Raw genomic sequence first — 16913 nt, forward strand, 5'->3', positions numbered from 1 at the left:
AACATATTTATTTCACACTTGTTAACCATTTATTACAGAATTTTCTAAATTTTTCTTGTATTTTAATAAATTGTAGGTACTTACTACGTTACTACATATGTCTAATAATCAAGTGTCCTTCTAGTTACATAGACTCCATGGTTAAGGGGCCCACTGACTATCAGTCCGCCGGGCGATATCGGCCTGTCAGTTAGAACAATAATTTGACAGTTCCGAACAAGTGACAGGCCGATATCGTCCGGCGGACTGATAGTCAGTGGGCCCCTTTACATAGTTTTAAATCCATCAGGAATAATGGACTTGTAAAATGCTGTTTTTTTATAATCACTTGATCCACTTAAATCGGATCCTAGGGAGTGAAGTAGGGACTGACCAACAAAACAAAAGATAGTGTAAAAAATATAGAGTATTCAAACACCAAAAATGCTGTTACAAACTTACAAGTTTTACTTGTAATAAATGCTTTACATTATATGTTTTATACAATATACGTGACATTCTCAACTAAAAGGTACCACATTGTCAGTTGTCGATAAAGTTGATTTCAAATTGAAGCCTTATGGAAATAGCGTCTTTTTGATGACAATAAGTACCCTTTTGGTTGAAAATGGCACATATAAATGTGTGAGTATAACTGGTCTTCATACAGTGCCTTGCATAGAATACACAAATTGTAATTTATAGGTGGACAATGGCACGGATGGACTTGCCCGTGTGCATCAAGTGGAAGGCTTCGTTGATCTCCTTAAGAGGCACATCATGGGTCACAAATTGGTCAATAGGCAGTTTGTTAGCCAGGTACTCCTCCACAAGCTTGGGGACGCTGTCAATGCTCTTGTATCCTCCGAAAGCCGTTCCCTTCCATGTACGACCGGTGACAAGCTGGAATGGACGGGTGCTAATTTCTTCTCCAGCCGCAGCCACCCCGATGATCACAGACACTCCCCAGCCTTTGTGGCAAGCCTCGAGAGCTGCCCGCATGGTGTTAACATTACCAATGCATTCAAAAGTGTAATCTAAACCACCATCAGTCAAGTCAACCAGCACCTGCTGGATGGGTTTGTCGTAATCCTTAGGATTGACGAATTCGTTGACGCCGAATTTCTTTGCCACCTCATACTTGTCAGGGTTGATGTCTACACCGATGATTCTCTTAGCTCCAGCAGCTTTGCAACCAAGAGCAACAGCCAAACCGACAGCTCCAAGACCAAAGATAGCACAGTTGGAGCCGGGCTCAACTTTAGCAGTGTTCAGAGCTGCACCATAGCCAGTGGGGATACCGCAGCCGAGCAAGCAGACCTTGTCCAGAGCAGCTTTTTCATTGACTTTGCAGAGAGAAATTTCAGAGACAACAGTGTATTCGCTGAAAGTGGAGCAACCCATGAAGTGGTAGAGCTCTTTACCTTTGCAGCGGAAGCGGCGGGTGCCATCAGGCATCACTCCTTGGCCCTGGGTGATACGGATCTTCTGGCAGAGGTTAGTTTTCGGGCTTAGGCAGAACTTGCAAGATTTGCACTGCGGCACATATAGGGGGACGACATGGTCGCCGGCCTTGAACGCGGTGACGCCCGCGCCGACGCTCTCGACGATTCCACCACCTTCGTGTCCCAAAATAACAGGGAACACACCCTCCGGGTCCTTTCCGGATAAAGTGTAAGAATCGGTGTGGCACACGCCGGTTGCGGTGATCTTGACGCGGACTTCGCCCGCTTTAGGAGGGTCCACTTCGATTTCTTCGATTGAAAGCGGTTTGCCGGCCTCCCAGGCGACCGCCGCTTGGCACTTGATCACTTTTCCAGCTGTTGACATGTTGGCTACCGGCTTATCGGAACGTGCACTCAGGCCGACTTCCGATCAGAAAGTGAGCAAGTCTAGCAAAACTCTGTAAACTTGATTGATATGTAAATACGTGGTATTCGTTCAGATGTGATAAGAACGAGAATAAAATTATAATTAGTGATGTAATGGGTAATGGAATCGGGGACTGACGATAAACCGCGACCTTGAACGTGAACGACAAACAAATGGATGAAACGGAATAGAAGTTGCACAGTCAGCAACACCGCTAACAAAAACAAAGCAACGTCGACAAACTTGCGTTTTAACTCTAAAACATCTCTAAAAGCTGAGCTACTGTACAAGTTTCCTATTATTAAGGTTTATTTTCGCTAATACTTCGGTCTACAAAGAATATTAAAGACATTATAAGATTAAGAAGTTTGTTATCAGAGGGCCTACCGCGAACCACGTTCGGCGTGTTTACTCCCTGTCACCCTTACGTAAGAATTTACAAGTGCGACAGAGGCAACACGTCGAACGTGGTTCGCGGTAGACCCTCTGTTTCTAACTCCAACCAAACTTGGGTGGTCAACTGTACACTATAATATAATGTGCTATTCAAGCTAACGTTTAAAACGACTTTATCATCAGATTACCTTTCACTATTTGACAGTGACAGACAGTGGAAGCCATTATGAATGAATTATGAATGACAGTCCTGCACATCTTTTCAGATTAAAGCTAAGCGATTCTGCTGTTTGCGCACATTGTAATTTTAATGTATGTGATCTCGAACATATATTTTTCCATTGTCCTTTATTTAATTTACAAAGGCTATTGTTTGTTGCCATGTGTCTGGATACAGGTTTGCGAGTTCTGCCAAGCTCCGTTCAGGGCCTTTTGAAATATCAACAATTATATCCTGTAATCTATGAATTTGTTCTTCACACTATTGGCAGTCTGTAAATGATTGAAATAACCATAAAATTTATGTAAAATGTAATGACTTTTAGATTTAGATTGTATTGTGTATTAGTTAGATTTTAGGTATAAGCTGTATAATTACTTTTGTGTTTTATGTTTGAGCTGATGGCCAAGTTGCCAATGCTCGTAATAAATGAAAAAAAAAAAAAAAAATTATGAATGACAGTTCATGGTAATCAAAGAGTATTGTAATATATATCAGATCCATGTGCTTTTTTTCTTTAAATCCATGTTTTAAAATATTTACGGTGTGAATTAGTCGTCAATAATGGCCAAACTACAGAGCTACTATGTGCTGTGTCCCTTGATTGATCAGAAGAGCTTCCTCGGAATATCAGAAGATAAGGAGGAACAAACTGTTGTTGTTACGTTAGGACGCAATGTGGTCAACAAATACAGGGTAAGAAGCTTTAAATTGTCACAAAGCATCACAATAAACCAGAGCATGAACTATATGTTAACTTTATGTTCATGAAACATGAATTTATATATGTACTTACAAAAGTGAGGTTATGGTCTAAAATGTTTACAATGTAGCTTACAGATCAAAAACAGACGGGAGGATGGACGTCCAAGGATCACATCACGGCGCCAGTCATTTACGACACAGAGAACAGTTGCTATGTGGGGGTCTTCAATAACAATACAATCAAAATGTGGAAGGAAGATTCAGACAGCTTGGATAAACTTAAGAAATATAAGGTAAGCGATAATCTGTCTGTTTCTAGCTTTACTAGCTAAATGAAAAAGTAGATAAATACTATCACTATGGTGAAGAGGGTATCATGAATGTAAAATAACATTTATTTACAAATATCTTTAATATTTATTATAAAACAATGAACACAATAATCATGTTATTGAATGTATCTTGTTTGATTAAATTCTATAACATTACATGAAACCTGGGAAATATCCTAAAATAATCAAATACAAGAAAAGAAATAGGACATGTCAACATAAATTGACAGTAGGTACTTAAAAATTAAAGAAATAGGTTGGTACATAGATCTCAATATTCTATGTTAAAAAATATATATAAAGCCACGCTTAGCATAAGAGCAGTAACTCATTTTGAAATCTCTTTCAATTGTAGAACATCATACAAGTACAAAGTATACAAATTAATGACATTTCAAAATGAGTTATTGCTCTTATGCTAAGTGCTGCATCGTCCATAGAAAAAAATATGAATGTGTATGTAAATGTTTTAAAAAGCAATTCACAAGTTAAGTCGTAACTTTACTAACTTTGATGAGTTATGAGTATATTTCTATCTTATAGTCAAGGCTGTATCCCACTTCGCTCTTTAAGCTTATGTTGACAAAATTATGCCCCACTCCGCCTGCAATGACAGTAGCAATGTCCCTTTCATTGGTTTCATCTAGATCCTGCACTTTTATGGCCTGAAACAATGTTGTTTGTTTTTCAGTCAGTAGCAGAATTTGTTAACGCATTCACTGCCAGGGGGCGTGGCCTTGAAACAAACTTGTATGTCGGTGAACGCACATGTGCGTTGGGGGCAGTGAATGTGTTAAGTGAATGAAGAATTTAAAATTAACTGAACATAACTTTATTGCTAAGAAAATACTTTTGTGTATTGTCATTTTGTACACCTCACCAGCTTAGCTACTTCTGCTGTAGACTGTTTATTAAATTTGAATTAAATGTAGACAATAATGGGAAAACTATTCTTATTCTAATTTCTGCAACAAGCTTCGTCAAAAACTCTCTTCGTCATTCTTATTCTTAATATGACTTTTTCAAAAATTAAGTGATGCAATTTAATCTCTAAATGGTTTCTTCCAAACAGATTACACAACCATAATTGTAACATTATTTTTTTTAAACATTGTTTAGAAAAACTTAATACAAAAAGTTTGGCTGGAGGCGACAACTAGTGATGCATAATCTTTTCTTAGTAAATATATGCAACAACTAAGGAGATATATGCTAAAAAGATGGTAAATTAATGTTTCTCTTATCTCACATACCTTAATTGTTTTATCCACCTTACCAGAGAAGTATATAACATCATCTTCCCAAGACTTTGCAGGATCAGCATTGTTATAAGCCACCTCCATGTATGTCAGTGTACTATTTACAGTACTGCCAACTAGTAGGTCCTTGTTGTGGCAGTCATATACACATAGTATAAGAAGTAAGGCTGCAATCTTCATTTTTGATTTGCTGTGGAACTGTTGGACAAGAAGAAAATACTTATCAAATTACGCGAAACTCGGTGTAGGGGGCACCACTACCACAATCTGAGGGTCAATCGCAAAACAAGAAAATAGAAATTTCGTATATCTAACATCTCTGTCACTCTTGCATATTCAACGGATAAAGAGGCAGATAGCGGAATTTCAGATTCGCGTTTCCCGGTAGGTCCTCTGTAAACCGCCTTGATGCATCAATGTCCTATTTTATTATCTCTGAAAACTTGTCAAAAACCTGTTAAAGGTACAGTATGTATAAGTTACTCTATGGTTTATTAAAAAGGCTAGTGCTGCACTCTGGTAGCAGAACATTGCAGTAATATCCCCTATTATCAAGTAGCTAATCATAATTCAAAATGTTTGTTAAGAAAACGTTGATATGTTGTCATGTACCGACTATATTTTATTTACCACCTGTATGTAATGAACATGATTGCAATAAATAAATGAATGAATGAATGAAAACTAGTTGCCTTCAAATAACTGTGCCACCAACATGTCTTATTGGTGCTCAAAATGATTTGAATACAAGTATTTTCTTAGAAACTGTGATTACCTATTTGTGCATAGCTATCTTAAGTTTAAATGATAGGTTTTCGATAAATATGAACATATAAGTGGAACCCAACAATATTCGCAAATGCAAATATCACAGATCTGAAACACCAAGTATAACTTTAAAATATCATATGACGCTGCGTCTTACGTAAGCGAACAACTCGCGAACGCGAAGCGAAGCGGCGGGCCCACGGCGTTCGCGTTCGCAACGAGATCGCCCACATAGGACACTTCTATAGGTATCAAAGGATTGATTCACCCCGCGCCGCTTCGCTTCGCGTTCGCGTTTTGTTCGCCTATGAAGGGCGCTGCGTAACACTGTAGTTATAATGACAGTAAAACTAGAATTAAATTGCTATGGGCTTTAGTTGATTTGGTATAGTTACGCCACTGGGACATTTACCCTAGTCTTCCTCAACATTGCCTACCAGGCTACTATGTCACTCTGTTGTAGCTGGTGCTGTTTAAAGAATATCTGTCATACCAGGCAATATTGCACCAATTTACGACACACATGGTGGTTGTCCTATGGCACCAGCTATGTTGGCATTGCAGATTATTTAAATGATGACTTAGAATGATGTGTATTATGACAATTTGTTTTATATTTTTAATAGGCATCTAATATTAATAATAATAGAAATCTATATTTTATATTTTGACATCTACAATTCTTATAAACTATGTACCTGATATTCATTATTGATTTGTCATAGCTGTAAGTAGGATTACAAACTCGTACTTGTTGAGCATGATAGTTTATAGTTTCTAGTATTAAGTTCAATGTTTTTGTACGCCGTTTGGTAAAATATAGTGAAACTGTACATAATTATATAAACTGACCACCACTGTAATTGTACCTATATTTACAAATAAAACACTTACTTACTTACTTACACCCCAGAGGTGCAAAGGGATTTAACAAGCTCGCGCCACGCCTTCCTATCTTCAGCGACTCTTCTGGCTTCGCTCCAGCTCAACCCGACCGCTCGTAGCTCACTCATGACGGACCGCTGCCACCAGTGTACAGGGCGTCCGTGGCCACGGCTTCCGTCCGGCGGTTTCCAACCGAATGCGATGGTTGCGTTATAATTCGTTTCGACACACATGCTTAAATAAAAAGTATGCGTATTTACCATGTTAATCGCGTCCAGATTGCCAGATTTGTTTACCCTGTGCTGTCGCTCACACAACGCGAGCGAGGTTGCGAACTAAACTTATTGCAGATCAATTGGATAAGTGGCTATCATTCAGTTCAGACCCTAAGTGGCTGTGTTCTCATTGCTTAGCGAGACATGCTGCAAACTGCAAACAAGGGATTGTGTGCCGCGTTATCTATTTTTTGACATAGGCACAGAATAAGTAATAGTATTATCATACAGAACGGCCACGCACCGCCCCACCCCGACTCGAATGACCTCGCCCCGCGACAGCAGATTGACGGCCTTTTGCCGGCCGCTCAGTACTATTTTTAAGCAACACACTAACACTATGACGCATGACGCGTGTACAGACGTGCCGTTCACACATAGAAACGCAAGTGATTTTTGATGTACAGCGTGTCCGCCCTGTGACATAGGTATAGATAGTAAAAATTTAATTCTCAAAATATAGACTGTTGTTTAGGTTTCGCGGCGTAGTAGGTATTTTACAAGTGAACAAGCGCTTGTGTTTTCTGATCTCGGGATCTTCGTATACGCTACCACAGGGCGGACACACTATACATCAAAAAACCGGCCAAGTGCGAGTCGGACTCGCGCACCGAGGGTTCCGTACTTTTTAGTATTTGTTGTTATAGCGGCAACAGAAATACATAATCTGTGAAAATTCCAACTGTTATCACGGTTCATGAGAAACAGCCTGGTGACAGACAGACGGACAGCGGAGTCTTAGTAATAGGGTCCCGTTTTTACCCTTTGGGTACGGAACTCTAAAAGTCACTTGCGTTTATATGTGTGAACGGCACGCCTGTGCATGCGTTATAGTGTGAGTAAGTTGCTTAAAAATAGTACTGAGCGGCCGGCAAACGGCCGTCAATCTGCTGTCGCGGGGCGAGGTAATTCGAATCGGGGCGGGGCGGTGCGTGGCCGTTCTGTATGATAATACTATTACTTATTTTGTGACGCTACATAAAGCAGTGGTGAGCTGTTGTCTATAGTGACTTCGACTATGGTGTGGTATAGATAGATTTTTTTAAGGTCTTCCAACCTATCCCAATAATATGTCACTTAAGAGATATACCTGTATTCGGATATCTTAATAATTATATGGTGTTACGTGAGCAACTAGAATTACACCCTAGTGCCCTGTCAACATTTTATCCCTGTAACCTCGTTAGTATGGTCAAGGAATTTAATTTTAGTACCATTTCGTACCATGGTGAGTCTTTTTCGTATCATCACATGGTCGCGTCAGTCACGTGACTGTTCGACACGACAACTTTATTGCAATTATGCACCGTGGTCAGTTTACTACGTTGCTGTTTGTAGGTACAGTCGCCAGATATATCGGACGGACCGGGCAAAGTGCCAAAGCCTCTATTTACTATCAAGACATTAAAGTGCATGTTCACATTGTTCAGGTGTTCAAAAACACCTTGGCCGCTCCAGTATAACTGATGGCGACTGTATATGCTTAAAGGCCAGATTACATTGGCCCGTTTATGGGAACATTATTGTAAGCCATTTAAATAAAGTCTTGCCCTGGGCTGACTAGGTTCATTGCGAAATAATCTCTCGGTCAAGATTCGATTGTCTCGTGATTTTAAACCTACTAATAAAGGGCCCTTTACATTTAGCACACGAGTCACACGACAAATCGAGAATCAATAAGGAGGTAATAGTGCCAACGTGATGATGATATCCGCAGTAGAACTAGGGTCACCGACATATCTCGCAGAATTGCGAATCTTAAGTGGCAGTGGGCGGGGCACATTGCTCGCAGAACTGATGGCCGGTGGGGCCGGAAGGTTCTGGAGTGGCGTCCGCGTACCGAAAGACGAACTGCCGGTAGGCCTCCAACAAGATGGAGCGACGACCTGGTGAAGGTCGCGGGAATTCGGTGGATGCGAGCGGCACAGGATCGGTCGGAGTGGCGAGCCTTGGGGGAGGCCTATGTCCGGCAGTGGACGTCTATCGGCTGACATGATGATGAGTGACAATGTAGAACGGCCATGCTAGCGGAGCTTTTATAACGCCTCTAATCAGGAAGTGACTTCCGCATGTGGTCAGGAGCCTGTTTTACGAAAGCTACAAGATATCGTAAATATTGGCTCTGTTCCCTCGCTTTCGGCAATCTGAAAAGCAAATCATTATGTCAAGCTAAAAAATGTGAAGTGTTTAGATAGGACTTTTGCGGAATCTATAGGCAAGTTTACAGCAATAAATTCCCTGTTTTTTCTTTTTCAGTTCCCACTCTCGATTTTCCGAGTCCTACCAGGACTGATCATCTTTTCAAACGGAAACTGTGCATCCCTGACGTATGCGCTCGAAAATCGCAACTCTTACGATGGCAAGGCAACTATTAAGGATGCTGACGAAATTGTAGCTGTCAGCACATACAAGGACAGGGGCAAAAACATATGCTGCGTTGTCAAAAATAAACAGGAGTATGAGGTAAGATATGACACATGACAGTAAGTCGCTCCGACTTGCGAGCGGGATGTCGCTATAATACGCGCATAGCGTTGTCTCGCTCAAACTTCGGAGCGACGTGCAAATCAGACGCAGTGTGCCATGCTCCTAAGGCAACTATCAGAAATGCTGACGAAATTGTGGCGGTCAGCCAGGACTATGAGGTAAGACAAGATATAGACGCATGACAGCAAGATAACTTTTACATCTCTAAACAATTTTAGTACTTCTGTTATTTGTATAGTTTTTATTAGTTTTTTTTTTCTTGTGTAATTTAACATTTATATTTATGTAATTGTTTTTTTGTAATTTTGGGTTAATTTCATTGTTTGTAAAAATTGACATGTAAAAGTGCCCCTGTGGCCTATTTGCTGAATAAATGTTTGATGTTGATGTTGACGACTATCAGGGATGCTGACGAAATTTTATTGTCACTAAGGAAAGGCAACAATATATTTATGCTACGTTGTCAAGAGTAACCAAGCAGGATTATGACTATTATGAGTTATGTTTCAGATTATACAATGCCCGTTGAGAGTGGAGCTAGGAGACATGGACAAGTCTAAGCTGCACCGAGTCAAGGTGACGCGACCCGACGTGTATGTCGTTGGTCAGCTTCTCCACGCGTCCGAGAAAACGGTCTACATCCTTTGTAAGTGATGCTTGTTTTTTTTTTTTATTTATTTCTCTAGATTAGATTAGATTTATTTATTTATTTTCCCTAGGTAACTCCAGCCAGAGGGTCACGGAACACGGAACGCACGATTGACGCTGACGCTGACCGCCATATAAACAAATGTATGACGGTCGGCGCGACAGCGTCAAACTCTAAGGCCTACTTGCACCATCCCACTAACCCGGGGTTAAGCGGTTTAACTGTTAACCTAGTGTCAAATTGTACTGGTAACCATGGTAACTCGAGGTTTAACTGGTTAACCCGGGTAAGTGAAATGGTGCAAGTGGGCCTAAGTTAAGCAAGTATACTACCTATACACAGTTGAGGATTATGCGGCAGTTATTATGCTGTCGGAAAGTTTCCGAAATTGCGAAATTTCAACATGGAAAAATTTCAGAAAGCCCTCATGTTTTTGTATGAGGATCGAAATATTCCATTACCAAAATGAAAGTTTACTTTTACTGTAAAATTTTCCTGAAATTTCCGAGAACTTTTCCATCTTTTTGGAAACTTTCAGCAACTTACACATTTATACGTACGCCCGTGAGGTTGACGTGGCAATTCGAACTTTAGAAGAAAGCGGACAAACAATAACAGCGCTTTCTCTACTATACTCCTACCTACTGAAAGTTACATATGTAGTATTGTTCCTCTGAGGCGACGAGTGCGCACGCTCCGTGGTCCTGGGTAAAGGTGACAAAGTTGCCTTCCAGGCACGAGTTCCGCTAAATGGGAGCCAAATTAAAAGCTGAAATGCGAGTGAACTCGTGCGTCAGAGACTTCACTATTTCGGATAGGGGAGAGTGAGGTAATCACGCACATTTTTTTTTTTTTTTCATTTCAGGGAGCGACTCCAAAATTACCGCTTACAACCTATCCAGGCGCTTTTGGAAGTCCATCGGCACCATTCCGTGGGTATCCGCGCCTTCCCACGTCTCCCTCAGCTGGATGGGCCAGAACCACATCGTGGCCTTCGGCAGCAACTCGCATCGCGACGGAGCTATCATAGTCGCCTACAACGTCCAACTCAACATCGGATCCTGTAAATATCCTATGAAAATGTACACGGCGGATGCCAAACTGTACTGTTTTGATGACCGGATTATTCTCGAAGCTTCAAATCATATCGGAATACTACCCTATGTCATTGAAGAGAGACGTCAGCTGTCGAGTTTACTAGGCTCGCATGAAATCGTTGAAGATGATTGCTTAGAAATTGCCGATTGGGGATCACCAACAAATAAATCCGAATCGCGATTAACTTGGAACGGTAAACAAGGATTATCTGAAAGGACTCTTTGTGCACAAGTCATTAATAATATATTTGAAGAATCCAACATTGATTGCGAGAGAATAATTGATGCTTTAAAGGAGTTTAAAGATGTCCCTGAATCAGTGGTTGTGCTTTTAATAAACCATGTAATGAAAACAATGAATGAAATGAAAACGATTAATGAAGATGCTTCAATTAGTGACAAAGTTGTTGCAGCTTATAGCAAATATGTGTCGGAGTTTAATCTTCTTGACTATCTACTTGGTTTAACAGTTAGCGATTCTTTCATGCTAACTTATTTAAGGAGTAGTATGTCTCTGGATAACGCGTTATTTTTATTAGCATATGTAGCATGTTTGTTAAAGACGGGAAAAGGTGTGGAAGTTAAAGAAAATAAGCTTTTGGACTGGTGTACAGTACTCATGGACGCTTTCTACCAGCACTTCTTGATGACGAAAGACGAGAAGGTCACAGAGGTGCTGACGCAGACATTAGCGGTCATTAAAGACCTAATTCAAGACTTAGATGTGGTCAATAGCACTATTGCACTGATGCATAAACTGCTGTATACTAAAACAGTTGAAACTGGTGAAGATTTACCATATTCTATTGAATTGATGGAAATATAAGTATAATTTCTACATTGTTTTTTTATTAATTCAAAGACTACCCTGGGTGCATGGCACACTTACATTATTTGTAAAATTATAGACAAGGTCTTAGACTAGACCATAGGTATATTAAAATGCGACACATCTTCACTGGTCGAGGGCGCCGTGTGGTCGTTGCTCCGTGAAGAGGAACCTAAATGTTGAACTATTAAACTTAATAATACGTGAGCACATATTTCTGAGGAATGAATCCTTATATGGAGACTATGAGTCCCTGTTATTTACTAGTCTATGTGTGTTACTTAAGTAATTGGTAGAACTGGGAAGACCATTTCACCATTATTGAAACTAAAATAAATTAGAATTGATTATTTTATTAAAAATGACTAGAATTAAAACCAGTTTTTATTGAACAGTTTTATTAGCAGCTCTTGCAAACTGCACAACCATTGGTTTCTCCTTCAACATATATCCATTAGTCTCATTCAGTGCTCTCTCTGCCATCCTCTCGGACGGGAATGTCACAAATGCCTGACCCTTCATTCTACCCTCTTGCATGACTCTTACATCAAACCCTATTTGCTCTTCCTCTGAAACACCTTCAATGTAACGTTGGTAAATCCTCTTCAGTTCTTGCTCAGTTACTGACTTTGCTAAATTCTTAATATAAAGCCTCATTGATGGCTGTCCCGGATGATAATTCTTAAACACCTTCATTACTTTCATGTCGCTTCGTGATATCCTGTTACGCAACAGTTCATTCTTTGTTATAGTAGGTAGATCCGGTTGTTCCGAAGGAGCCTCTTCCTGCACAGGTGCATCCTCTTTCTGGAACTTCCCTAGTTCTCCGACAACTTCCGTTTCCTCAGATGCTTTCTGCAATGCATCTTGATGAACAACTAAAGATATTTTCTTAGGCTCCACTGGTGTGACCATTTCAAATACTTCTTCTTGACTGACAACTGTTTTCTTAACTTTAGGTAATACGGCTGTTTTTAGAACTGCAGCAGGTCTCTTTCTAGTCATTGGCAAAGTATGTTTTCTCTTGCTCACGGCTGGTTGATGATGTTTTTCATGCTCTGTCTCATCACTTGACAGTTCTGACTCTGGTTCGCTTTCAGGCTGCGCTGGTAAATCAGGAACTGGTATTTCCATTATTTGATCAAGGAAATACTCTATAAAAGTTTCCTTGAAGTAGTCCATTGCCTTATCATTGTCATTGAAAGGCGTTTGAAGACACATTTTGTTCATTAAGTGTAAAGTTTGAACATACAGTGGTTTATGAGATACTAAAGCATGAATAATGTTTATAATTATTTTTGGGGATATATCTGGGTATTTGTACTTTATGTAATTAAGAGGAGGCTGGTAAAAATCGACTGAAGGATTCCAAGCGTTTAACCTTCTAAGGAATTCTTTTACATGTTTTGTTGTGAGAGAACTACGTTCGTCATCTTCTTTCTTTTGTGTCGCTGATTCTTTCTCGAATGAATACTCAACAACCAGCCTCCTATTGGCTATTTCGAGTTGGTGCAGACGGTATAGTGACTGCTGAGCTATGTGTTCTGAAGAAAAAGCGGCGAAAGTGTAGTTCCTTTTGGTAGAAGGTTCCCAAACCTTTTCAGCGCCAAAATGCTTTAACAGTTGCTCCTTTTCTTTAAGCGTCAACGCCGTGGGAAGGTGCCTGATTATTAGTACCTTCGACATTATGCAAAATAATTACCACATAGAGCACCACAAAATAAATAACACATTGTTTTGGTTGGTTTCGATTTCGACTTTTCGACTGGGTTGAATGTTGAAGTTTTGTTTTGACACGAACTGCACGAAACCAACACGAAACGAACATCATGTCATTTAATGCACGTTCATTTATCATTTAGATTTACAGAAAGGCAGGGGTGCTCTACCGGACATTTCTGCCAAGACAATTTTTTGTTATATTAATATAAATTTATAATTTATACCAACATGTATATTTATAAAAACAGTAGTTTTTTTTTAAATTTTGTTCAAACTATTTTTTTTAGTACTTTAATTATAGTGCAGTTTTCGAACGCACACTAGTTAAACGCCAAGGCAAATGTTGTAAGAGCATCAAAAATACCCTTCCCAAGGGAAAAATATAATCGGGATGCTTCGGCATTCTACGTCCAAAGCAGTGTGGCAGACAAGACAATTTTTCGTATAATCTGATTAAATTGCCAATTCAAAAAATTCAATTCTATGGTGTGGATAAAAAATGAAATTGGCTCGCCGATCGCCTATAGTTGGTCAAGCAGATCTCGTCAGTAGAAAAAGGCGGCAAATTTAAAAAATGTAGTCGCGAAGGGATACTCAATACTCAATATTTTATTGCAAATTCACAAAGTAATTGTACAGGTGGTAAACTTATAAGCTAGGTCTTTGTGAACCCTGTTGGGCACTGCAATATAAATAAAATAATAATAAATATAAATATTATAGGGACATTCTTACACAAATTGACTAAGTCCCACGGTAAGCCCAAGAAGGCTTGTGTTGTGGGTACTCAGACAACGATATATATAATACTTATACAAATACTTAAATACATAGAAAACATCCATGACTCAGGAACAAATATCTGTGCTTATCACACAAATAAATGCCCTTACCGGGATTCGAACCCAGGACCATCGGCTTCACAGGCAGGGTCACTACCCACTAAGGCCAGACCGGTCGTCAAATACTATTATGAAATCGAAACCTGATATCGTCCCATAGAAAATTTGAATTTCGCGCCTTTTTCTACTGACTAGATTTACTAGACCAACTAATACATACATGGGTACCAGTCAAAGTCTTAATTATAAAAAAAAGGTACTACTAACATTTCTGCCCCGACACTAGGCCAGGAAGAGGAACTCGTCATTTATTTATTTTATAAATACGTTTACACGACTTTACAGTAAACCAATACGTCATGAAACTAACACATAACAACATAGAATCATTACACTAAGTATTACATTACATTTCACACACGGATAACAAACATTACGTTACACTCGAGGGCCTAGCGTCCATCACCTCACAGAACCTCAAGCATTCGTTTCTCACAGCCACCCATCGCCATGCAATCAAATCGCATTCCGGTGCTGACGCCAAGAGCGCATTAAGTAGAGAGAGAGCGCGCGGCAGTGGCGAGTTTCTTCGCGACACAGTTCGCGCAGCCGGCACAGCTAAAAGAACGCGTCTCCGCGGCCTGAGATTTATTCTGGAGACATCTGGAACAAACAGTCGCACGAGGCGGCTCACAAGTTCCGGACAATCTGACTCTCCGCGCAGTGTTCGACACGCAGTAGATAGCAAACTAAAGGTCCGTCTGACTTCTAATGAATTGTATCCAAGGGTTCCCAAGAGATACTTGGTTGGATACAGGAACGGGTAGTACCCATAAATCTTCTTGTACAAAAACCTTAGGAAAGCTTTTTGCACTTTCTCCAGCAGTAACGCGTAAGTTGATTCATACGGTAACCATGCGATCGACGAAGCCTCTAACTTGCTTCTCACCAAGGCGTTATAAACTAGCTTAATAGCCAGTGGATCGTTAAAGTTACGCAAGTTACGGATTACAAAGTCCAGTCTTCGATGGCAGTCGGTCGCAAGTGACACTATGTGCTCGTGGAATGTGAGACGAGTATCGAAGACCACGCCTAGATCCTTAACAGAAAACACACGATTTATAGGCTCTGATCCCAAAAAGTACTGCGCAAGTACTGGAGCGCGCGAACGGCTGAAGGTACAGACACTGCACTTGGCTGGGTTGAAAAGAAGTTTGTTCTCCATACTCCACCGAAAGACCAAGTTGATGTCCGCCTGCAATGATTCACAGTCGGTTTCTTGCTCCACCCCGTAAACTAACTTCAAATCGTCAGCGTAAAGGAGGCATTGACATGACTTTAGAACAGACTGGAGGTCATTAATCATTATTCCAAACAGGAATGGTCCTAGTATGGAGCCTTGACTAACGCCCGATCGAGTATGATAAGGAGCCGAGACAAAGCAACCATGCCGGACAAATTGCAGTCGATCACGTAGATAACTTGCAAAGAATTTCAGCAATCCAGTAGAAAAGCCAATGCAGCTTAATTTTTGCAGCAAAACATCGTTATCCACGCGATCGAAAGCCTTCCTAAAATCGAGATACAGTACATCAACCTGGATACCTCTATCAAGGTGTTCCGAAATGCTATCGACCAAAATAAGGAGATTTGTGTTTACCGATCGATTCGGTCTGAAACCGTGTTGAGCATCACACAAAAGAGGTCTAGTCTGTACTGATAGAGTTCGATGGAGTATAGACTCAAACAATTTGGCCAGCGTAGGAAGAATAGCTATTGGCCTGTAATTTTCCACCGCAGTAACATCACTCCCCTTTGGGATCGGTCTTACCCTAGATACCTTCCAATGATGCGGGTAACACCCAGTACTGAGGGCCAAGTTGAAAATAAAATGCAACGGAATCTTCAGGCTCTCTGCACACCCTTTCAAGATATACGCCGGCACGTTATCGGGCCCGACCGAACAGTTAGCCTTCATTCGTTTAATTCCTGCTTCAACCTCTTCCACTGATACGGACTTAATGTGAATGAGGTTAGAATCACGATTTTGATCTCCAATCCCCTGCCCGCTCGGTTCCAGCCGCGGAATATCAGGCAAGAATACCGCTGAAAAGTAATCGGCAAACGCACTAGCTACCTTGCTTCCAGTAAATTTTTGCCCACCAGACTCTATACTAGAGACAAAACCACCCTTTGTTTTCAAGCTGTCAAGATGTTGCCAAAAAGCACGGGGATTGTGTCTTACCCTACTCTGGATTCGATCGAGGTAATCATCATAAGCAGACGCTATACGTTCCTTAACTTTGGATCTCAATTTCGAAAACTCGTAGTAAATGTCTCTATTTTTAGTGGCTTTCCACTTTCTGTGAAGTTCTCCTTTTCGTTTAAGGTCACTTATCAGTTCTGTAGTGTACCAAATGGGATAACGCCTACTTGGTTTCCTCGGTCGAATCCGTTTCGGTATACAGAGATCAAAGACCCCATACAATTTTTTATACAAAATATCAACAGCATTGTCAACATTCACAGAACTGAAAACTTCCTGACAGCAAATCCCCGAGATTAATTCATACAGAAGCTCATAGTTTCCCTTAGG

General features: G+C 40.4%; 5 protein-coding genes across 5 annotated transcripts in view; 2 read left to right on the forward strand and 3 right to left on the reverse strand.

Annotated features, from left to right (window-relative positions):
• The window catches only part of LOC134745631 (integrator complex subunit 15), a 359171-nt gene that overhangs the window by 323021 nt on the left and 19237 nt on the right, over positions 1–16913 (forward strand). The window lies entirely within an intron of this gene.
• LOC134745552 (alcohol dehydrogenase class-3) lies at positions 389–2130 on the reverse strand. Its single transcript, XM_063679617.1, has 2 exons — positions 619–2130; positions 389–491 (listed from the first exon to the last, which is right to left on the reverse strand). Exon 1 carries the CDS (start codon positions 1807–1809, stop codon positions 679–681), a length of 1131 nt encoding a protein of 376 aa, XP_063535687.1. The 5' UTR covers positions 1810–2130; the 3' UTR covers positions 389–491; positions 619–678.
• LOC134745612 (nucleolar protein 11) lies at positions 2939–11762 on the forward strand. Its single transcript, XM_063679703.1, has 5 exons — positions 2939–3163; positions 3301–3465; positions 8948–9154; positions 9689–9824; positions 10693–11762. Exons 1-5 carry the CDS (start codon positions 3032–3034, stop codon positions 11748–11750), a joined length of 1698 nt encoding a protein of 565 aa, XP_063535773.1. The 5' UTR covers positions 2939–3031; the 3' UTR covers positions 11751–11762.
• Positions 3933–4950, reverse strand: LOC134745650 (uncharacterized). The gene is made up of 2 exons (XM_063679773.1): positions 4758–4950; positions 3933–4169 (listed from the first exon to the last, which is right to left on the reverse strand). Exons 1-2 carry the CDS (start codon positions 4941–4943, stop codon positions 4023–4025), a joined length of 333 nt encoding a protein of 110 aa, XP_063535843.1. The 5' UTR covers positions 4944–4950; the 3' UTR covers positions 3933–4022.
• Positions 12127–13537, reverse strand: LOC134745628 (RNA-binding region-containing protein 3-like). The gene has a single exon (XM_063679739.1). The coding sequence runs from the start codon at positions 13437–13439 to the stop codon at positions 12138–12140; it is 1302 nt and encodes a 433-aa protein (XP_063535809.1). The 5' UTR covers positions 13440–13537; the 3' UTR covers positions 12127–12137.

This window comes from Cydia strobilella, chromosome 11, assembly GCF_947568885.1.
Source record: "Cydia strobilella chromosome 11, ilCydStro3.1, whole genome shotgun sequence".
NCBI lineage: Eukaryota > Metazoa > Arthropoda > Insecta > Lepidoptera > Tortricidae > Cydia > Cydia strobilella.